Source organism: Xiphias gladius, chromosome 15 (assembly GCF_016859285.1).
Source record: "Xiphias gladius isolate SHS-SW01 ecotype Sanya breed wild chromosome 15, ASM1685928v1, whole genome shotgun sequence".
NCBI classification, from domain to species: domain Eukaryota; kingdom Metazoa; phylum Chordata; class Actinopteri; order Istiophoriformes; family Xiphiidae; genus Xiphias; species Xiphias gladius.
In genome coordinates this window covers 18846929-18870614 of record NC_053414.1, presented here as the reverse complement: position 1 = coordinate 18870614, position 23686 = coordinate 18846929, and the positions used below count along the sequence as shown (strand labels likewise).

Here is a 23686-nt window from a genome sequence, read left to right as displayed (position 1 = left end):
TAGCCATTTCACTAAAAATCGTACATATTTTGCATTGTCACTGAGCATTTTCCACAGGATAGAGTAACATAAACACGTAGATTGGTTTCTTACATTTAAGGCAGCTGGTTTTCATCAAAAGAAATATATTATTACTATGGTGGTATCAGTAGTGGTTGTATCATTATTGTTGTATCTTTTATTGAACTTTTTAACAGTTCATCATGAGCCACTGTGTATTGGACTCTAGCACAAAAAATACCAAATATTGTTGAGCAGAAAAGTTCGTTATTGACCTTTGAAAAAGTAGTTTGAACAAACGAACAAACAAAAAATAAAATAAAATAAAATCTTGACTGAAGGTCCATTTATTCGATTTTTTCAGAGCTTTCAAACCAATGACAGCCGATGGTGTTTGCTGAGTTGTCAAGCAGATAGCTCCGGAAGACAACTTAGCAAATTACATGCACTGAATCAGGTTAGAAGCTCTGGAAAAAGATAGTAAGTAGACCTTGAGTTAAGTTTTTTTTAAATTTAAAAACCATATAATAGCTTGATTTGATGTGATTTGGTTTCTACAAGGGATCAACGAGGATTCAATCCATTACCTACCCATAAGCTCCATTGCTGATCAGTTTGATGCTCTGAAAATCTTCCTCACTCGGCGGTTTGATGGTTCTCCCTTTTCCCTGGAGAAATACCCAACATTTTGAAAATTATAATTCAGATCAACACAAAGGCGTTTGAAATGAAACGTTCAAATGCTTAAATGTCATTGTTTCTCTGATAATTTTGATAACTGTGTGTGTGTGTGAATGGTGGTGTGTACAGCGAGACAATACTGTGTGTGAATTCATGTAAACGCAGATCTGTCTGTGGGTATATTTGGTTTTCACCTCTGCTGAGTCATCAGTCTCTGGAGTATGTGGACCCTCACTGTCATAGCTGTCAAGGCTCACGATTTCTGTTGAGAAACACGTTAGTTAACAACCAAACCCGGTGTCAAAATGAAGAGAGACACTTTTCATGCTAAAACACCGGGCCTCCCACACTGCTGTGAGAAGATAAGAAATTTGAAGCTGCTCAGACATCTTTAACAAAACAGCCCTTCAAGTTTCAAACAGTTGAATGGCCAAATGCGTCAGATCACAGAAAGAAAAACATGAGAATTAGAATAGCTTCTTCCTATTAATTTTTCTTGTCTCATTCAGCTCTCCCTCCCCCTCACTTTTGTGCCTCCTCCCACCTTGAGCAGCACAGGCAGCTAATTTTCAGTCTCCTTGCATTCTTGCACTGTATGTGACAGCTGCTAGAATATACTGTTTATGCAACTGTTTTGTTGAAGCAGGGAAATAATTGAATGATAATTAATTACACAAAGCCTTTACAAAGCTGCTCTATAGATAATAACTTAATGTAAAATAAAAGTCACTGAGCTGAGAATCGTATATAACAACTGATCTTGTCTACTGTTTCTATGTGGAACCAAGAAAAAAAAAACCAGAGTGTTAAAATGTAAACACGTATGCAGCTACGTGGGCACGCATTTGTGTCTACGCATGACAATGTAGGTGCAAAAGAACGTGCAAGATCAAGAATCAAGTGGCACATTGTTAGCAGAGATTAACTGAGAAAGACATAACCGGCCAATATTTCTCATGAATTCAGAAATAAACCTCCAGCAGTTTATTATGAAGAGTCATTTCTAGACGATTTAGCCCACCAGCTAATGACCAACTCTTGATGGATTAGACTGGGAGCACAGGTTTGAGCCATGATGATTAATGGAAGACACCGCACCACCAGCCTGCAAAAGATCCAGCCAGTCCAGACGCTGCATCTCAATAAATATATTTATCCTGAACATCCAGTAAAGCTGATCAAAGCTTAAAGCAGGGGTTTTCAAGTCTCACACTGTGCCCCCCCCCCCCAGACAAAAGGAAGGCAACCAAATCTCCCACACACAATTTTAAATTGCTTCACTGATTTACTTTTTTTGAGGAATGTTTCTGTAAATATTACTACAGGCTTTCATCACAGGGCAAATATCCCTATATGAATGGATAAAGGAGAGTGTCAGTGCTACAGCTTGAGCCCCAGTCCTTTTGCCTCAATTCATTTAAATGTTAAAAAAACTGGCAAAATTAAAAGTATTAATTAGCTATTAGCAGTTCCTGTTTGCAATTTGCCCATGACTGTACAGAAAACTACCACAGGATTACGTTGATACTGAAGGCAACTTACAAACAAGATGATTCTTAGGCTAGTTCTGGAGTTATAAGAGGCTTCACTTTTTTTGTGATATCTAAACAAATTTATGGATGTTTGTTTGAGGTGGACATCGGTGACAATAATATCCTTGGGGAGTATTAATCACAATGAATTTAAAAATATGTGCATCACCTCTGCGTGTTTAGATTTGACTGAGTTATGACTCCAAGAATCAGTATGGCGGCCACCAGGCGCTAGGGTTTTAGATACTAATTGCCTCCAAAAGCTGTGTGTCACGGACACTGCTGCTGCTTCAAATGTCGATTGTGTTGATACGCGGGACAAATCAACGGAACAAACTATAGTAAGTAACTTCCCATTGCAAGTTAGAACACTGCACCTGTCACTTTCACATCACACTCTTTCTCCACACCCACCCCCTCCCCTGCTGCAACTCTCCCGCACCCCCCCTGGGAAGTTGCAGCTCCCAGCTTGAAATCTTTGGCTTAAAGCAAGAGTTTGACATTTTGCAAAATAGGTGTATTTTCCTTCTTGCTGAAAATTAGATGAAATGATTGATCTCATGTCTGCCCATTAAGTATGGAGCAACAGCCAGGCGGTGATTAGCTTAGTTGAGCACAAGTATTAGAAGCAGTGGGAAACAACTAAATCTCAATAGCAAAAATGACAAGGTGTAATTTTACTGTTTAAGCAGGAGAGTAAGATTTTAGGAAGTCACTGCATCTGACTGCTGAGAAATAGTTATAGCACATCACACACAAGATACAACATGTTAATTAGTGACCTTTAGAAGTATTGGTGGCTATATTTTTTTCACTTTGGACAGAGCCAGGCTAGCTGTTTCCCTCTGCTTCCAGTCTTTTTGCTAAGGTAAGATAATCGCCTCCCTGAATATGTCTTTTCTGTTTGTTTTTTTTTGTCTCTTACCCTCCAGTGGGTCTCTGGTCAGCCCCAATTGGCTGATGATATACCGAGGGATGTCTGCCTTCATGAGTTGTCCTTCCTTGGCATGATCCTCCGCTGCCTCAAGCAAATGGTAAAACTCTTCTGGGTTGAACTCCTGTCATTGGAGGAAAAAATGCACCTTAAAGCTTTAACTGCCACGGCTGAAAATCTGCAGTTAGTCGAAATAATTCACAGCACTAGTATTGAGATGCAGTACAGAAAAATGATCAGTGTCTTTAAGTCCACCATAAACGGGTTTAGAGTTTTATCAACTTTAGATTGGTTTGAAGACCAGCGCTACAGCCATATATACATATATATATACACATATACATGTACACATATACATATATATACACACACACACACACACACACATATATATATATATATATATATATATATATATATATCCACATATATATATATATATATATACACACACACACACACACACACACACACACACACACACACACACACACACACACACATACAAAGAGAATGTATCATAGTATATCACAATATTGATTTTTTTTTTCCTGGCCTACAGCCAGGTACTTAGCCATGACCAATAACTTCCTAGTTAGCAGTAACAAAGGGCTGTGATACCAGCTAACAGAGGATGACCGTTAATGAAGTGATGTTATAAGGTGTTGTACCACCTAAATGTATCAGTAATTCCAAAATTCTAATCGCAAAACTAGAATTTTTCTTCAACCTGCAGGAAATTGATGACCAAAAACTGCTGTGGGGCTGTGAAACAAACATAATCATTGTAAATACACCTCCGAACTTTAAATTGGTTTTTTGAAAACATCCTTTTTTTCAGCCTTTTGTGGTGTCCTGTGGGATTCAGTTTCATTGCTGTTGGTGGAATAACATTTTGATTAGAAAGCAGCGCCTGGGGCAGCCAGGATCATTTCCTTCCTCCCCAGCTCTCTCATATCTGCTCCGCTAGACCAGAGAAAAAAGAGAGGGTATGGAGATGGGGGCATTAACCTGACTCTTTGGTAGCTTGCTCTGCACCAGGATAATATTCGTGCGGTTAACAGCCTTCTGACTGTGTGACATTTTCACCGAATCAGACCTCACAACTGACTTGAATGCTAAATGAACTCTACGGCCGCGGACAACATTTTATCCGCGTGTGTATCTGCTCTAACCTAAGGGCCACGTGGATCTAAAGTCCCCTCCACATCCTGCCTGACCCTATCGACCTCTTCCAACAGTCGCCTTGGCAACAGAAAGATAAGCCACGGTTGCTGGAGGAGGGAACACGTCAGTGACAAGCTTGGGAGGCTATCAGCTGATACCCCGGTATGGCTAAGCCCCCTGTGTATACAGAGAGGCTTGGTTTTACTAAGTAAGTTGTAGTGAGTTATGTTCTTTATGTATTAACATGCCAAGGACACAGCTCGGTCTCCTAGCTGCTTTGATTTGCTGCTGAGAAGTCCTACGAGTAGAGCATACACTACTGCAGCAGAGATGTGAGGCATGTCTGAATTACTGAATGACACTAATTAATCAGAACCTTGACATCTACTGTAAAAATACAGTCGACATCTCATGTTGTTGAAGGTGAAACTACATTTACTGGAAGCAAGTGCGCAATATTAGCCATTTTGTGAATGCAGATGAACATAGTAAATATGCAACGCGAGTGCAGAATGGAGGTATAGAGTAGAGTTTCCACAGTTTCCACATCTCCTGGCTTTGATATAAATGCAGTCACTAAACAGATCTCGTTATCAGGCAGTTTGCTGTTCTTTCAGATTCAAGTCGCTGCCGTTCTCTTTGACATAATGGATCTTCCACAAATCTTGTTACAAAATGACAAATTATCACTAAGCTTTCATGCTCATAAGAAAATGTTTGTTTGCAGGCTTAAAAAGATAGTAAAGCAACATGTGTGGGGACAGATAAAACAAGTAGGGTCACAGCTGAAGCAGCAACGGTTGTTTATTCTGGAGAGGTTAAAGTAATAATTTGGGTTTTTGAGCAGCCTTCAGAAGAACTTGGATAGTTTTTAGCTCCTTAAGCTCGAATACAAGAAAGTAACAAGTCTGTTATTAATGTACTGTATTCTTTCCATATTTTTTCATGTATGAAATATTAGAGGGGAGATGTGATAATAGTGTGATAATATTACAATTTCAATTTGATTTATTTTAAATTTATTTATTCTTTCTTCTCTGCAGCCATGGGGCTACATGTATGGGGCAACCGGGTTAAAAAAATACTGGCATTGGGTCTGTATTTGTGCTGCTAATTTTCTGCTAGTTGAGGGTTTTTGATTTCTGTATTGTTAAGATCTGAGACAGAGATTTTGGCCATTTTTGATGAAGTGGTATGCAGGTATTCAATTTGAGTGTATGTTCCTAGTGTGAGTGCATTCAGTCTCTTTTATGTTATGTCCTTATGCCACATACATAAAGATATCAGGTATTTTTACACCACATTTTTTCACCCTTAAATCAAGGACAATTAAAAACAAATGGAGTGTAAACTAACCCTTTTAAGAGTGACAGAGCAGCTTTCCTGCTTTGACAAACTTAATGCAAAACCTGGACATGCAAAACCAGTGTATCATCACTTTAGACAGAATGCACAATAAACAACCTGCCCCACTTCTGCTCATTCTTTCATGCCATTTCAGTGTTACGGAGTCGACCCTCCATCTCCATGTGGGAGGACAGGAGTGTCTCCCAGCTGATGAAGGAGAACTTCCTCTGAATATCAAAAGGACCTCATACAATAAAAATATTGTCACTTCATTCAATAAAGGCTCATTTGGTGAATCCATGCCAGTGTGTGTTGAGTATTTGTGAGCAGCTTTGGAGTCCGTATTCTGAATTTTTTAAACTGTTTAACAAAAAGCAGGCCATGCTATTAGACAGTGGTGTTAAACTCACCAAACACTCGAGGAGCCTGGCGGGACGAGATATGATGATGAAGAGCTTTTTGACCAGCTCAATGACGAAGGTGAGCTCCGAACTCTCCGATCTTTCATAAGCCTGATGTAGACAGACATAGAGAGACAGACAGGGTCAGTTTGTGAGGTGTAGTGTTTGAACTAAAGCAACAGACACCACTCTTCGTTCCTCTCCACCTCCATGGCTCACGTGCCCCAACTCACGTCATGCAGCAGCTTCTCCAGGTTCTCCTGCAGTTCACAGAAGTAGACAGTGGTAATGAGACCCTCACGTGATTTGGCCAGGCAGTCTCTGGACAGCTCAGCTATCTGGTGGTGGATGAAGCTGAGGACCCCATCAGCCAGTGGCAGAACACTTTCTGGGGAGTAGCTGTGGATGAACTCTGCCAGCCTCTCTTCCATCTGAGCTGTGGCCTGATTACGGACAAGAAAGCGGTTAATAGTCAATTACTGTCATGTTGTCAGACTGGCATTGAGAGGAAAATGTAATCACCTATCACAGACTCTAATGACTTGTGCTCAGCTAATTTGGAAGATATTTTGAATTAGTTTGAATTTCTTGATAAATTATTAAAGATAACACACATCAGCAGCATATGAGGCGCGTAAAAATAGCCTTACCTGTCGTTTTCAATGCAAGCCCGTATGATCAGTGACGTCTCAATGGGAGCCTATTTTTGCTGTTTTTTTCAGTGTACATGATTGTCCAATATCCCAGCATTGACATGCATCAGATCTCCAGAAAATTAGGGATTTTATCTCATTTGCTCCCGGGGTTGCCAAATCCTATGTACAATACATTGACGACTTTGTAACATTGATAACATGATGTTTAGCGTGTTTTATACTGTTATTCTTGCCAAGGAGATTTGGTGCTGCGCAGTTGAGACTTGTATTTTAAATGGACTGCAATTATATAGCGCTTTTCTACAGCCACACTACCAGTCAAAAGTTTTAGAACAGCCCCTTTTTTTCAAGTTTTCACTGAAGTTTAACTAGCTCCAGTCCAGTGAGTAACTAAATGGTACAAAGGTAAGCGGTAAACTGCCCAAGATTTTTTTTAAAAAGCTGTTAAGTTTAAGATTAAAAATTGGTTACCTTACACCTTTCCTGCAGCAATGGAAGTAAATTAAGCCTTGAAATTTAATGCAAAAAAAATCCTACAGGTGGCTCAACTTTTGTTGATTACTTGCAGACCCTCTGTCTGTTCAAAGGCAGTGTTGGAACAAATTGTGTTACTACACCCTCTTATGCATTATTAGGACAATAATGTACTGCAGGACGCAGTGATGTATATTGCTATCAGCATGGTGAGAAAAAGACTAGTAACAAAGGAAGGATGATCGGTGGCAGACAAGTCGGCTCTAGTGTCTCAGACATGGCCGACCTCCAGGAGCTTTCACATATCTCACTGTCATCAGCTTAGAACAATGAAGAAAAGAACCACGAGAACAATGCAATAAACAACACATCAGTGGCAGTAGTCTGACTGAAAGCTGTCTTTATGTTGGAGGTTAGAGGAGAATGGTAAGCCTCATTCAAAGTATCACCAGCGCAGAAGTAAAGATATAACAGTTTATTACGAGAGAAATGTGAATGAGGGAATCTCTGAATACACTTTCTGTTGTGCTAAACTTGGCATATACCGTACAACACAAATCCAAGAATTCATCCAGCCTCATATTTATAGTTTGATATGGTATGTGTCCTCCAGGATTTAGTGCGGGGACCTGTTCCTTTTCTCCACCTACACCATATTTCTTGGCTATGTGGTAGCTTTACACGGATTCCTATACCACTTAAATTCTGACTCGCGTAGCATTGTGGCTTTTCAGTGTCTGCATGTCGGGCTGATCTTGCTGCCTGGTTGATGGGTCAGTACAACCATGACCGAGCTGCTCCACGTTGAAGGAAAACACTTCTGTGAATGATCGTCTCTCAGATCATACGGTGACTGCTTTTTTTGCCGAGACCCATCCCAGAATACTGCCAGATGTTTATGCAGGAATCATCCATCTCCAGATAAGACCACTGCATTGTCTTGCTAACTTAAGTAATGTTGCAAGTGGTCAGATCCCTCAAACTGATCCAAAATGCAGCAGCCTGTCCGTTCTTCAACTTGCCCAAACACTCTCCCGCAGTGTTCCCTGCATGAGCTTCCTGAAGTAGCTTACATCAGATTGAAGTCCCTGATGCTAGTCTACAAAGCCAAAACTTGTCATCTTCCCAGGATATGGTGAAACATGTGTCAACAATGTTCTCTGTTCTTGGAGAAATCAGGACTTCGGAACCCTGCACAACTTCCAACAAATGTAGGACCCATCTACTGAAGAAGTACTTGAACTGACATGTTGCTTAGTTTGTATTCGTGGTCATCATGAATTCAATGAGTCCTGACCAATGTAATGTTTGGCTTTTCCTTCTGTGAAGAAGTATTACTCTGCTGCTGCTACAAATCAACAACTGGAACTAGCACTTAAAGGAAGAGTAAGCAATTCTGGAGAAAGATTTTTGATGTTTGAACTCAACAGTCAAAACAAATACACCCCTCTCTTCAGTTCCCCTTCAGAAAATCTGCCCCCCAAACACATGGATGTGCATTGCCATGGCAACAACACTAAGAACTGGGCTTTATGCTTCTCGTTTGGTGCCACAGGCTGCCACTGCACAGTTTATGGGTGACAGAATGCAAACCCAAAAAGCGACGCATAGGTCTGTTTTGCACTTTATCACTTTTTGTTTGTCTACAACCCTATATCCCTGCAGCGCAATCCAAAATTGGACACAAGATTTAAACAGTGGCATGTACATATCGTAACTAAGGTGCTTACAAAATTTAACCTTATTTAGAACGGCACCCAGAGCCATACCAGAAGAGTCTGACCGGATTCTTATTCCTGTTTCAAAAGTAAGAGGATCCTCTAAGGTAAAACCTAAATATTTGTATGACAAAAACACTGAACAAATATGAAACAAATTTACATTTAGTTATCCCCTTTTCTATAAGACATAAGCTGAGTTTTATCTTTACTTATCTTTGTTTTCATTTGTTACACCTACAATGTACAATATGTACTCTGAAGATCCTGTTAAGTCTCTGCTAGAAGAACTACATCATCCGCATAAATAAAAGTATCAACTTTAAAATCAGAAACTGTTGTCTGACAACAACACTTCCTGCTTCATTTCAACCAACCTGTTTTAGTCATTCATTTGCACGTGCAACTGAGACTCAATAGAGAGATTTCACAGCTTTATAAAATTTCCCACCAATGCCAGATTTCAGTAGTTTGAAGTAAAGGAGATCAGTATCTTCTCTGAGCTGAAATGGACAGACAAAGAAACCAGGTAAGATTTTCTCATTTGACCTGGAGAAAGGTTTTTTTTTGTGCTTATATAGGCCTGCATACTTTCCCCTGTTATTTATTTATATTTTGTCTACACATTCATACATTTTTCATGAGTTAATGCATTATTTTTTTTTTTTAAATAATAAAAAAAAAAAAAAATGAAATACAATACTTCTAATATATTTTGATAAAAAAATACAAATAGAAAATTATGATTTTATGATTGCATTAGGGTTTCTTGGGCAAAAATTTGTTTTTTCTCAAAAAATGCCAAAATAGATTACCCTTGCTGTCAGGGTCTCTAATCAATAGATTAAAAACAGAAAAAGGTGAAATCTGCATTGTTACATAAGTAACTAAGTATGTGTGTAAGACCTGATTAAAAACCTTGCCCTAAACATTAACGTTAAGTTTCACCAAAATAATTGACAGTAAACCACTTAAGTAAACTTAACCCCAAACGAACTCAACTATACACTGAAAATAGATGTGGCAGCATTTCTGTGATAATTTGGTAGCAATAAGAAAAAATAAGAAAAATAAAATATGAGCCCAACACTTTTATTACACTGTAGTTTCAAAAAATATTTGGTTTTCATAGGATATGTATGAATTTGAGTTGTTGGGTTTGGTTAAATGTTGCTCTTTGTTGCAGAGCATTTCAAGGGGTCCTAACCTTAGACTAAAGTAGATTCAACTGTAAAAATAAGTGAACAGGTTGTGTTAAGGCGGGACTGGAATTTTAGCCATAAACTATGTGTATATTTCTATTTTTTGGCATTTGGGCAAATGCAGCTTAGTGCTGCCCTTTACAGCCCAAAACAGTACAGGCGGCTGCAGTGCAGCTTCAGCACGCTGTACAGGGCCCTAGGGACGCCCTCTAAGCTGCTATCAGTGAGATAAAGTCTCTGAAAGATGAAAACAAGGCTCTAAAGGAGCAAGTTAACCTGGTAGAAAATGAGGGGAGGCAGGTGGAGAGCCAGCTCCAAGAGGAGCTCAGACAAAAAGGTGAGCTCGTCAAGAAAGTCAACAGGAAAAGGCAGGCTCGCACTAGAGCATATTTATACTGCCTGGCCCCGCTCGCTCAAAAAGACAAGCAGCTAAAGAGGAGTGAAGAGCAGTGGAAGACCAGGTGTGACGCACTGGAGGCAAGCCTGCAACACGCGCTGGCTCAGAGAGAGGAAAGCTGGAAGAGGAAATTGCAGGAGGAGGACAATGAGAGGAACCTGCACTGTAAAAAATGGCTCAGGAAGGAGGAAGAATTGAGGAAGAGGGAAAGCAAGACTGACGAGCAGATCAGCTTCCTAACCTCCAAGAACAAAAAGCTTCAGGTATGATGCCTCAGCGGATTCTTTTACCTCAGAATAACAGCCACCATGTTTCATAATATTTGAGAATTTGTTTTTGGATATTGAATTAAAAAAATACTGTTTTTATCTTCTCAGAAAATTGTCAGCAATACAAAGGGACTAGAGGAAAGCAACATTCATAAGGAACAGGAGGAGAACAAGATTAAAAAAGAACAAGAGGAGAAGAAGATTAAAAACAAGCAGGAGGTGAACAAGATTATAAAGGAAGAAAAGATGGAGAAGAAAGACGATGAGAAGGTGGAGAGGGAGACAAAGAGAAGTGAAAATAAACAAATGAACGAGTAAAAAGAGAAGAAGCCAAAGAAGAAGAGGGGAAAGAAAAGAAAAAAGGGTTTAGCTACAGGAGAACATCCCTCCTCCTGAAACCCCCGTCCCCCTTCCCACCTTACCCACTCACCAACCCCCACCCCATTCCTACCTTTTATCCACCCCTATCCCTTTCTTCCCCACCCCTTACCCTTTACCCATCCCCCACCAATCCTCTCCTTTTGCATGTAATACAATTTGTAAACATGTAAACTGTCCTATACAGTTCTGTTTAAATGAACTACATCTGCTTGTGTATGCCTTTCTGATTATGGATACTGGATTTATGGCTCTCATCAAGTACTACAGTATTACAGTATTTGTTTTGGAGGAACAGATATGATAATGCTCTCTTTCTTTCTCTGAATATGTCAAAAGAATGAAAACGGGATTGAACGTATCACTGTGAATCTTGTAAGTAACGAAAAAGAGTCACGGTCTCTTTCAAGTCTGTCTGTGACTCATTTTGGTGATCAGATTAGTCTTAATGCCCTTAAAGAGCGCTGGTTCGACACGGTTTACTCTGACAACAGAGAGGGTCAAAAATAAAATATCATTTGGATGATCTGGTTAAAATGACCCTTTCCCCAATGGTAACACTCTGAATCAACTGCTTTCACTATTCTAGAAAAACTTCCACCTCTGGCCATCCAATCTCCCAAAAGCAATATACCATGAAATAATAGTCTCCTGTCTGTATATTTTTGTCTACTTTTGGTCTCAGCATTTTTTTTTAGGGTTTGGGCTATGTGCCCTTAACTATTTGGCAGCAATATGCAACAATATCCTCACAGGATGATCTGCACGTGCAAAACTCCTTCCCAGTGCACCTGCCTTTCATCAGGCACTGATCAGGCCACTCCCCGACCAGATTGTCAACTTTGTACACACAATATCCCAGATTGTACAGGAGGCATTGCCGTAACATCTGCTGAGCAAAATCACGCTGCCCAGAGGAATTATCCTCGTAATTCAGTTGACAACTTGTCATTTAATGTAGCCCCCCTCAAAGGCTGATAATTGCATTTGTATAAGATAGATCAAAATATAATGAGTGGACTACTGTGAATTTGTATAAGCACTGGTGGATGGACCCAGTGTATTGTCACTCTGTTAAGTTTCGAGACCCAAAACACAAGGATAACTGTCCCGCAAATCTCTGAACACTGTGATACTCATCAGACAGTTTGTGTAAGGTTTCAACTTAGCCTTTTCTCTGACATCTCCTTCAGGATAAACTTTAAAATTTTTGCCCCACTTATGGTGGGGTTGTCTCTTAATTTTTCATCCATCCAAGTTTTCTGGTGTGTATTTATTACCAGCCGCAACAACGAGGCTGGTATTGTTTTCACCTTGTGAGTCTGTGTAAGTGTGTCATCATGGTAAAATGTGGAACTGGAGACACGCACTGTAGCAGGAACTACCACTGAGGTGGTTTTGAGTAACGTATATGTCTGTGGACGGATTTTGTCAACTTGATGGCATCACAACCGCACAAGATGCAGTCAGGGCACTTTAGGGGTGTGTAGTTGAGATCAAAAGGAAGGCTGAGTTTGAAGATGTGTGGGGTCTGACCAATGCCTACTGAGTACTCATGTGAAAACGTAGTAATGACTACTGACTAATCATGGGTCAGAACGTTTACATGTTCGCGGGCGTCGCGGCTGCTGTGATCCCATTGCAGGATGATCTCTGGTTATTACAGCCCCCTGGGGCTGCTATTGTAGAAGATGGCAGAGGAATATGGGCAGAAATATGTCACTAGAAACTGAATTTGAATCATTTATATTACAATTTGAATTGTTTAACTTGAATAACTGCGTTGAAAAAAACTGAATTTGAATCACATAATTTGAAACTGAATTCATTTGTTCTGAAACTGTATTTGATCCTTCCACATTCAGTTCTCACAGTTCAAATTAAGCTCTCGCAATTCAATTTCAGTTTACTGAGACACGCATCCAGTCACTGAGGAACAGCAATCGAGTGCAGATTCACAGAACTCCTTTTCATGTTTTTGAGGTGCCACTACCTGTCAGTTCTGGTAGGAGTTCTACGAATCTGCAAGAGATTGTTCTTAATTTGTGGCTTGTATATTAGTTGTCCTTGATACATGTTCTTCCTCTGTGGCACTAAAGTATCATCAGCCAATTGCTGGAAATATCTAATTCCCGAAAATAAACAGTTAACCGGATAACTGTTTTAAATGTAAATGAGTGTAGCTAAGGAGGTGGTCATTGCCTGCATGCATTTTGTTTGTGTGCATATTCGATGTGTGTTTGAATGCACAGTTTACGCTTGCGTATTTGTTTGTGTGAGGCTGACCTTGGGGAAGCGCTCCTTGTAGACATGGTTCATCATCACTATTTCATTGTCATAGCAGGATGGAGAGCGCCCCGGGCTGAAGAGAGACAAACACAGAGAGCAGGAGTGTAATATACAGCACCGGCTGCGAAAATCAAAGAAGGCAGGGCTGAGTAAAACAGACAGCGATGGGAGGCAGCCAGTGAGACATGGAAATGAAATTCTATATTTTTCCGCTTGAATGAAGGAATAATTCACTGCTTCCTATCATGTCCATCCTGTCTGTACATTATGCTAATCGACCAATCAGAAATTCAGTACACTCCGTTTCTCTAATCGATCCGGTGTCTTCCTGCCCGTCATGCCACAGGTCTCCATCACAAGCACGGTACAGATGCCAGAAACAAGCATAACCAGGTGAAGAGTCGCGTGTTTGCTTTCCCACAGATAAAGGCAGAGCCAAGTCGACATGAGGCAGAGACAAAGCACAAAAAGTACCTTAATACCTTTATTTCACAGCAACTCAGCCTATGCTGAATTAGATATTCACAGAAGAAAAGCATATTATATGTCTTCAGTCTTCCAGATTAGCATCACAGAAAGATGTGGTATGAGCAGTGATAATGAGGCATGTAAAGGTACACAAAAAAGGTATTCTGCATATTGAAGCACCAAGATAGCATTTTATCTAGGCCAGCGACTGCCAAGGAGCCTAATACAGAAACGAGCACTGATAAGTAGCGGCGTGTCGTATGTAGTTAGGGCATGCTGAGGGGCTGTTATAATGATAATAGGTGTGGTTGGAGAGAGTGTACACCAGAGACTCCTGCTAATAGAGAAACTGCTGCACTCTGGAGAGGCTCAAAGCACTGGAGGGTACTGAGATACTGTGCTACAAGTTTGACGTACTTGTAGAAATAAAGCGTGCTCCTCAGTATTATATATTATTATATATATAACAATATGTATAATTAGCAATTTTACTTTGGATTCTTCAAGTATATTTTGCTTATAATACTTCTGTTGTTTTACTTACTAGTAAAATGTGGAATGCAGGAATTTCACATGTAACTGAGTATTTTATAATGTGGTATGGGTAGTTTTACTAAAGCAAAGGATCTAAAAACTTCTCCAACTACTGTTTATTAACGTTATAGTGAGAATGATATAACAAACAAACGCATACAGACGGGTGACAAATTAAAGGAAAAACCCGAATAAATGAGTGGAGAAACATGGCGAATACAGAGGCCTCCACACAGGGCGCGAGGGCTCACTGAATGGTTTGACGAGTATGAAAATGAAGCTATCAAATTCATACATAACCTATGAAAACCAGAAGCTATGGCCTTCGCAATCACCAGATCTCAACCTGACTGAACACCTAGGGGAGCTTCTGGACCGCCGTGTTAGTGTTCCCCATCACCGTCATCAAAACACCAAATGAGGGAATATCTTTTGGAAGAACAGTGTTCTTCCCTCCCGTAGAGTCCAGAGCCTTGTAGGATCAATGCCAAGGTGCATTGAAGCTGTTCTGGCGGCTTACTAAGACACTACCTTGGCTTTTCCTTTAATTTGTCTGTAGTTCACATCCGGGAGATGAGAAACATTACGTAAATAGTATACACCATGTGTAGATTTACATGAGCAAGACATATGTTATTTCAATCTATCTTGCTTAGGAATCATAGAAAAATATATTGCCTGTAATGAAGGCTACAGCAGCGACTCTCTCTCCTCATTAAAAGGCAGCTGCAGAGAATGAAGCATTCAACAGCACTGACACATTTGAAGAAGGTGAGTTATCCAACATAAGCAACAAAAGGGCTTGTGCTCAAAATAAATGATTGAGAGCTCTCTACATCTCCTCATGACAGAATGCAGTCGTTCCTGCAAACTAAATAAGATGCCCCTTTCATAATCTTCAAGGGCTGTTGTATCTCCTTTCAAAACAGCTGCAGATGCAGAATTTTGGTTTCTTTTGTTGATTTTTCTTCACCAGACAATCTCCAAAAAATCAACTACTTACAAATAGGGCTTTGAGCAAAGTTTGGAATATTTTGAAATGATCTAAATTTATCCTGCAGCACCAGCTACAAAATAAATGTGACGGTTTAACTGACAAAACATTAATATTTTGTATTTTTAAAAGAAAAACAGCATAACTTTAACTGTGTGTAACGGGGAACATTTCTCCTATTACTAAAGATACTCCTGTTACTACAGGAAACCAGCAACTAAGTCCTTACATGACTTCTGTTGTCAGGGAAAAATTTTTAAGTGTGAAAGATTTAGTGGCATCTAGCGATGAGGTTGCAGATTGCAACCAACTGAATACCCCTCTCCTCACCCCTCCCTCTCCAAGTGTGTAGGAGAGCCTACGGTGGCCTTCAGTAACGTATAAAGGCGAAAGGCCCTCTCTAAAGCCAGTGTTTGGTTTGTCCGTTCTGAGCTACTGTAGAAACATGGCAGTGCAACATGGTGGGCTCAATGGAAGAGGACCCGCTCCCTATGTAGATATGATGGGCTCTTTGGAAGCTAACAAAAACACAACGATTCATAGTTTCAGGTGATTAGACACTAATGAAAACATAATTATGAATATTATATTCCATTTCTGCCAATCGATCCCCTTAAATCCTACACACTGGCCCTTTAAAAACTTGAATCAAAGTGGGCTGCACGCCTGGTGGCGGGGGGATTCACCTGAGACTGCGAGAACGAGGGCGGACATGCGGCGAGCGTCGGCCCCCATCATCATCTGTGATGCTCTCTGTGCTGCCAAAGTGCTTGGACAGGAAGTGCAACTCGTCCATGGTCGGCTGGAAGGGCAGCTGGTGCAGACGCTCCTGGGATGAGCTGGATGACTGGAAATGACATGAAAAAGAGACGAGGTTAAAAAGTCACGTGGTCTTTGTTAGATCTTTTTTTCAAAGCCTCTGTTGCAGCTGCAACCTCAACCTATTTTAAAAATAGATACCCAGTGATGGAGAAGAGGACATCAAAAACAACAAGTGGCAAGAACACCTTAATCGATGTGGCGACGAGAAGAGAAGAGAAGAGAAGAGAAGAGAAGAGAAGAAGAGGACAAGGTGTACTATGAGCTGAGTGGGTGGAAACAACTGAAACAAAGAAGCGACTAAGTTAAAAGAACAAAGACGGAAAAGAGAAAGGTGGAAAAACAAGGAAAATATCCAGAAGGAGTTAGTGTGGGAGGGCAAAAACAGAATAATCTGGATTGTAAAACAGAGGAAAAAGACTGCAGGGAATGAAAGAGTCACTGTACGTAACTGCTGCCTTAAGCGTATGCTGCCTCGGGAGGTTATCGGCAGCGCTATTCGGTCTTAAACAGAAGACTTTCTTCAACGCAGGAGGGAAAAAACCAGTCTGGATCAATGGGAGGCTTAATGAACACATCTCCCAATGGGACACCACTGTTGGCTTTGGCCACACAATGATTTCTGCACTAAAAAACCATTAGAAATTTCACTGAGATCTTAGCCACTTGCAAGCTGCAGAAAGGCACTGAAGTGATGAAGTTGTGAATGCAGCGAGTCCGGTCTACGGAATCAATTAAGAGGTTCCCTGGAGACAGAGTGAGTCTCTGAGATGGAGGAAAATGCCATTGGATACGATGGTTGTCACAGATGAAAAACGTTTCATATCAGCTCACTCCTTTCATGCAAGCATGGGCTGGATCTCAAATTGCTTAATTGCATGCACATTATATTCACTTGTATCTTGGTCCCTCCCACTAAGGAGCCAAGGAAAGAGGAATTGAGGAAAAACTTTTTTAAAGAAACAGAAAACAGAATGTGAAATGAGTCTCTGCGTGTCTGAAACATCTACACAAGCATCAAAACTTTATTCTGCAATTGTAATGTACAGATCCGTCCAACCGTAGTTGCAAATGGACTTCACTTGTCAGACTACGTGTGAATGAGACATTTCTACTTTTTTTTTTGTAAAGCTGATTTATTAATTATTTGCGTCTGCATTTCTTTTTGTAAATTCATTATTTAATAATCAAGGTTATGTTGAGAGTGTCTCATAATTTGTAGAAAATTCTGGGGCCTAAACTTCTTTCGCAAAGTGGAAATTATTTAAATAAAAACAGGCTATCTCATATCAAAATATGGTTTCTTCCCGACGCACAGGGATTTTCAGTGTCACATTAATGGAGAATGTGTTTGGAAATGGAACTATGACAGATCATGAAAACAAACGCCTTTCTGATGAATGATGAAAGTTGTTCACGGTTCCTTTGTTAATCAGACCTACAGTTAACGCAGATTTTTACTAGACGATGATTCAAAATAAATAAAATCTGAATTTGGGAGTAATATGACAGCTGAATTGTATTTCTCCTGTTATAAAACTGTGGTGTCAAAGCAACCTGATCAGCTACAGCGTCCAATACCTAATAGATTTTCAATAAAATAAAATTGGAAATGAAACTGTACAGACAGTCAGCAGTGAATAGACAGTCGGCTTTTACCCTCTCTTACCTCCACTCACAACTGTTTACATCTCCTACTACTCCTGCAGCTTTTCCACATTAATTTAGCTCAGTTCTACTTCTTCATACACAAAACTCGTCCACACACATATACACACACACACACACACACACACACACACACACAAACACACCTCCTCCTTTTATCTGCCCTGTTCAGTATGCAAGGGTCCTGCTGTAACTAATCAAGCAAGTAATGGCCCATGTAAGAACCAGCAGAGCACAGAAACCTGACGGGATGGAGGAGGGAAGAGGTGGAGAGGACTGTGGGGAAACAGAGAAACCGTCTTCGACCTCATCCACCAGTAAAAAGAGATCAATCAGTTGCCTACAGCGTGTGTCTCCACTATATGTACTGCTGAGATACAGTCAATGAAAGAAATGATGTGTGAAATGCATCAAAGGTGTAGAGGACTGTGTTCAGGTTGGAACAGCAATGTACAGGGATTGGACTATGAGTCAACATCTTGCCGCCACCTGAGCGTCACACACATTAAGGGTCCATTTCTCAAATGCACTATTTACCAAATGGGCCTCGGCAATGTTCATTCCTTTGAATCATCTCCTATGCTCCAAACATCTTTCACTCAGACAAAAGTGAACATAGTTGTTGTCTCTCTGTTTGCTTGAAGACACGTTTCAGTTCCACCTACACTCGCGATTATTTGTCGCTGTTGCCCCTCTTTATCATCCATTTCTGCTTCTCCGGGGATAAAGTGATGGATTGAGAAATAGTTACTGGAACACTGGTTGGCAACTGCAAGGCAGAAATACCGATTGGTTACATTTCATTTCACTTTCTTTTTAGAAAGGCCAAGTGATCATCAGCACATAAATCAGGTCGATCATATCTTAGCACCTGATTCGTTATTTTTAGGTCTGGTTTACATGTTATGCATGTTCTTTGGCAAAGAAATTCTTTTATATAATCTGCAGGGACTTGCTCAGCAAGTACAAACTCAAAGAACAAAGGGGGCGTGCGTGTGTTTGTGTATACATGGCATTTAGCTGCAACTGTGGCATGTAATCATTTCAAAGCGAAACGAAACCAAAGTAGACGATGCAACTTCAGAACACGAATTTACATGCAACATAGCACACACTGATTTTATGCATGAAAATAGATGCAAATAGGTTCTTTGAGTGAAATTGATATTCATGCAAAGGATACAAAACCCACCTCATCAATTTAGCAGTAAAAGAATAATCTAAAATAGGGTTTTGTGTTGATTTTATGACTTATTCAGCTAAATTACCAAAAGAAGAAAAAGCAGGTCCCGCACTTTAGTGTCTTTACTTTTCTCCTGTTTCTCTGGTAAAACTGGAAATGAAAGAAAGTATGAGTTTTCACTTGTCATGCTGCAGAGAAGGGAAACATGAAGGAGCCTCCCCACGGTAACAGCATAACCATCGTCGGAAGCCTCGCATTTAATTCAGGGGACTTTTCAGGAGACTGCTGCTAACCTGTGGTGCATAGTTTGGTAACCACAAGTTTTGTGTTACAAGGACACACTTAAGTCAGCTCTACCCTACAGACAGAGGATAAGGTGCAGTGGCTTCCGCGGTAATAATACACGATAGATGCAGGAGAGTTGCAGCTACTGTAGTCACATCTGTGGTATAGACAGTCATGTTGGTAACATTTTAAAAGGAGAACTTAGAGAAAACACACTCCTCTTCCAATGCAGGTTATTAAAGCGCTGCATTACATCGATTTGATGAACGTTTTTGTCCAAAGCGACTCTCCTTTTTTCGCATACACATACACTGGGAACAATTTGGGGTTCAGTGTCTTGCTCTAGGACACAGGAATCGAACCATCGACCTTGCAATTAATGGTCAACCCCCTCTATCACCTGAGCTACAGCCTCATCATGTGGACGTTAGAGGCTTTTCTCAGCTATGAATGGTGAATAAATACAGTGCTGTACAGCCTAAGTAAGACAAAGCACTTTTCAGTTTGCTTCTCATTCACCCATTCACTCACATACACTCACACACACACACACACACACACACACACACACACACACACACACACACACACACACACACACACACACACACACACACACACACACACACACACACACACACAAAGCTATGTAGGAGCTGCCAGTGCAAAGGACAGGGCTGTAAATTAAGAGCAATGACCTCTCTATAGAATCTAATTCTATGAGTGTTTTATGAGGAAGGAAATACACTCACCACCATTGTTACACTCAGTGCGTTTTGGTGATTAACACTAAACGTAGCTTCTAAACAACCAAGGCACCTTTAATGAAATGGACTGGGCATCGGACATGACCGATCCCAACTGAATACAGTTAAACTGAGTCTTTCAGCGATCAGTTACATTAATTTAGTCACAGTGGGCCGCTGACTCAGTTTTTAGTGCCACAGCAATCACTGGCCTCACGTTACTTTTCATAGAAAATGATTACAAAGAAATCCACAAATTGTGGTACAAAGATTTTAACTCTGATAAAACGAAATAATGATATCGGATTGGAAAAAGTATAGGATGGTTGAGGTACTGGAGTCAGTATCGGGAGAGAAAAAGTTGCCTCCCTTGTGATTTTTGTTTTTGCCCTCAATAAGATGAGATGTGCCAAATGCCGAAATTTAAAGGGTTCAACTTACCGTTGAACTGGGTGTGTTGGTGCCATATCCTGAGGAAGGCAGAGAAGCCAAGGACCATCTACGACCATCAGCCCTGATAAGAGAAAAAGCAAAGAAAAGTGGAAAAGGGAGAACATAAGTTAGAACCGAGAAGGATAAAAACTGTTTTTCTCTATCACTTTCCATAGGCAGGACTCCAATATAGTTTAGTCTAGCTTCTGTTTTTAGTCTCTCCAAACAAGACAAACTATACAACAGCCATTCTACCACCTTCCTCTCCTTTCTGCTTGTTCATTTACACTTTTGCTCCTTCTACCCCTCTCTTCCCTCTCCAGCCATCCCCAAGTCTGACACTTCTTCTCACTGAGTGATGATGGGTACACATTTGGGCAAAATCCTGCCACCTTGCCTCATTCATCTCGGCCTGCTGTCACGCCTCTGTCACACAGACACTCGGTGGGAGCAGCGTAGGACAAAGACAGGGCAACAGCATGCAGCTTCATTTTGCGCGTGTGTGTGTGTACGTGTGTGTTCACTGGAGAGTTTTACTGTGTGACGCTGAGTTTGTGTATAAATAATCCTATCTACTTAGCGCTCTTCTTGTAACGTTGCACGTGTGACTTATCGTGTGATCAGAGGACGGATGCCAACCTTCGAGAAGAGGCAAAGGAAAAGTGGGCAGGTCCGCTTGGTGAGAAGTTGCGCGGGCTGTCCAGCGGACTGCTCCCTATTGAAACAGATATGGACAGAAGAGAACAGAAAACATACACTGTGGGTTATTTCATGTTAGTGTGACATGTTAGGTTTTAGGTAACTTTACTCTACAAGTCATTCCCCTTTCATTTAGCCTACCTCACTTTGAAGGAAATATTGTATTCTTATCAGCCAACATCGATACCAATATGAGGATGGGCAATCAGTCATTAACAGAGAAACCCCGGTTACGGCTACAATAAAAACAACAGATCTCTGTATATTCCCTGCGACTCCTACTTCTGAGACACCTACAGTAGTAATCTTATCCTTGATCCCGTCCAGCCGAGAAGCTTATTCATACTGACCTCTAGTGCAGTGGTGCCAAAACATCTTTATCCCTCAGCAACCCTCCATAGTGATTCCCTTGCAACCCAGGTTCAGTTGTCTCAGACTGTGCTGAGGCCTAAGATGAATCAGCATTTGTTGATGCAGTGAAGGTCAGCATTTCTGACTGCTGTGCACGTTGAAAACTCACATACTGCAAAGTGTATTGCTTTACTATGGCAACTGACAGCTGTGAGCTCATCAGCTCCTGCATAACGGCATATTTAAGTGCTTAAGAGTCGTTCATACAATGACTGTGTTTACATGCACACAGGTATCCGGGTTCTGATCTGGTTTTTCAAGTATCCACGGTATCCTGGTTACAGAAATCCTGGATAAGACTCAGTTTTGAGAAACCTAGATATTCTAACTGGAGTACTTTGACAGAAACCAGGACACTGTTGCATGTGAAAAATTCTGTGTTGGTACGGAACATAGTGGCTGAGATGGTGAGGAATCAAGACACACCTGCAGGCAGGACAATCAGAAACCCGGACACTGAATCATGTAAACATGGATATGAGTAACCAGGTTTTTCATGTTCCATGTAAACTCGATACCACAAATATGATCAAAAACAGGATAAGACTCAAAACCAGGAAACTCATGTTCACGTAAACATAATCAGTGATTCTGATGTTTGTTGCTAACATAATGGTTGTTATACAAAGTTTTTTAATCTGGCGAAATGTTATTTGATGTTGATGTTAAAAGTTAAATAAAAAAAAATCTAATGGAACTCTTGGCCCATCCTTAAGATACTCCATCGTGTCATGGCACCCAGTGCATTAGTGGTTAGTGATGTCACAGTGTACTGACAAGCCCTGGGGTACACTTCTACATCACAGCAGCAAGGTGAGAATTTAAATCACTGGAGGAGATTTTCAGCTGGTGTCAAGTGGCTATTTAAGGCTCATAGTTTTCTTTTGAGTGGGTATTTTCAGGTATTTTCAACAAAAAAAATGCCTAGATTGTCCATTTAAAAAAAAAAAACAAAAAAAACTGAATATACTGAACCCAACATAGTGTTTAATCTGGCACTGTGTGGTGTCTGTAACGTTTATATACTGACCTATGTGTCCAGGCAGTGGAGAGTGCGGCCGTGGCAGGGTGGGGGACGTACTGGTCAGGATTAGGCTTTTCCGGTTGCTGGTTCTGCAACTAGAAGACATAAAAGGACAAAGAGCAGGTCAATAGTTGTCTGTATTATATTTAAGACTCCATCGATACCAGACAGATGATAGCTGGCACACACACACACCACTCAGTGACCCCCAGGTTAATTAATATACCCTGCCTGCGTTTGGCTGTTTGCTTACCTGTCACCCTGAGCAAATGTAAAGCCTGTAATACAGTAAAGTACTGCATGTGTGGCCATAAATGTGTGTATACTTTTTATGTTGAGCACAGTATGTTTCTGTGTGTGTGCATGTGTCAGGCCATAATGCAAGATTGTATTGATGTCCACCCACCCGCGAGGGAGAGCGACAAATCAACAAAGATTTTTAATTTCCTGTAGGTCCAGCCCCATGGCTGCTGCGATGAAATGCGATGGCAGGAGTGCTGAGACGAGGGAGGGATGGAGAGACAGACGGGGAGGAAGACAAGGACCCGGGTTGACAGGTATAGACCGTAATGAAGATCTGAAATGACTGAACCATAAATGCTTCGTTCGCTGCTCCTGCTGCCACGGCTGCATGTGTCTTAGAACTGTTTGACGAAGGAGCACACACGCACACACACAGGTGCACAATGGTTGTTTTCTTGCATAACAGCTTGTACAGTGGGAAGCGGATTTTTCAGGTGTTACTTTCATGTGTGGATTGGGTTTGCTCGCAGGCCTTTCGTGTCTGTGCGCGTATGCTTCACTGCGGTGCCTGTCAGAGCAGATTTTGCAGAGCCGAACCACAGCTGACAAACAATACAAGTTTGCTCCATGTTGCATCAGCCAGCACGCTGCTCTACATCTGTGCAGGAAGTGCAGTAAATCATCGTGCGCACACACAAAAATAAAAATGCACGGTCACACAACACGCACTGGTTT

The 23686-nt window shown here is 40.9% G+C and overlaps 1 protein-coding gene across 1 annotated transcript in view; it reads right to left on the bottom strand.

Annotated features, from left to right (window-relative positions):
• Positions 1-23686, bottom strand: part of mast1a (microtubule associated serine/threonine kinase 1a) — a 72730-nt gene that overhangs the window by 17948 nt on the left and 31096 nt on the right. Inside the window, exons 3-12 of the mRNA XM_040146936.1 lie at positions 22715-22803; positions 21214-21289; positions 20584-20656; positions 16128-16288; positions 13443-13518; positions 6296-6505; positions 6072-6173; positions 3139-3271; positions 876-943; positions 592-668 (exon numbers count right to left, since the gene is read on the bottom strand). Of these exons, the coding sequence (XP_040002870.1) occupies positions 592-668; positions 876-943; positions 3139-3271; positions 6072-6173; positions 6296-6505; positions 13443-13518; positions 16128-16288; positions 20584-20656; positions 21214-21289; positions 22715-22803 (1065 nt within the window). The remainder of the gene's footprint in view (positions 1-591; positions 669-875; positions 944-3138; positions 3272-6071; positions 6174-6295; positions 6506-13442; positions 13519-16127; positions 16289-20583; positions 20657-21213; positions 21290-22714; positions 22804-23686) is intronic.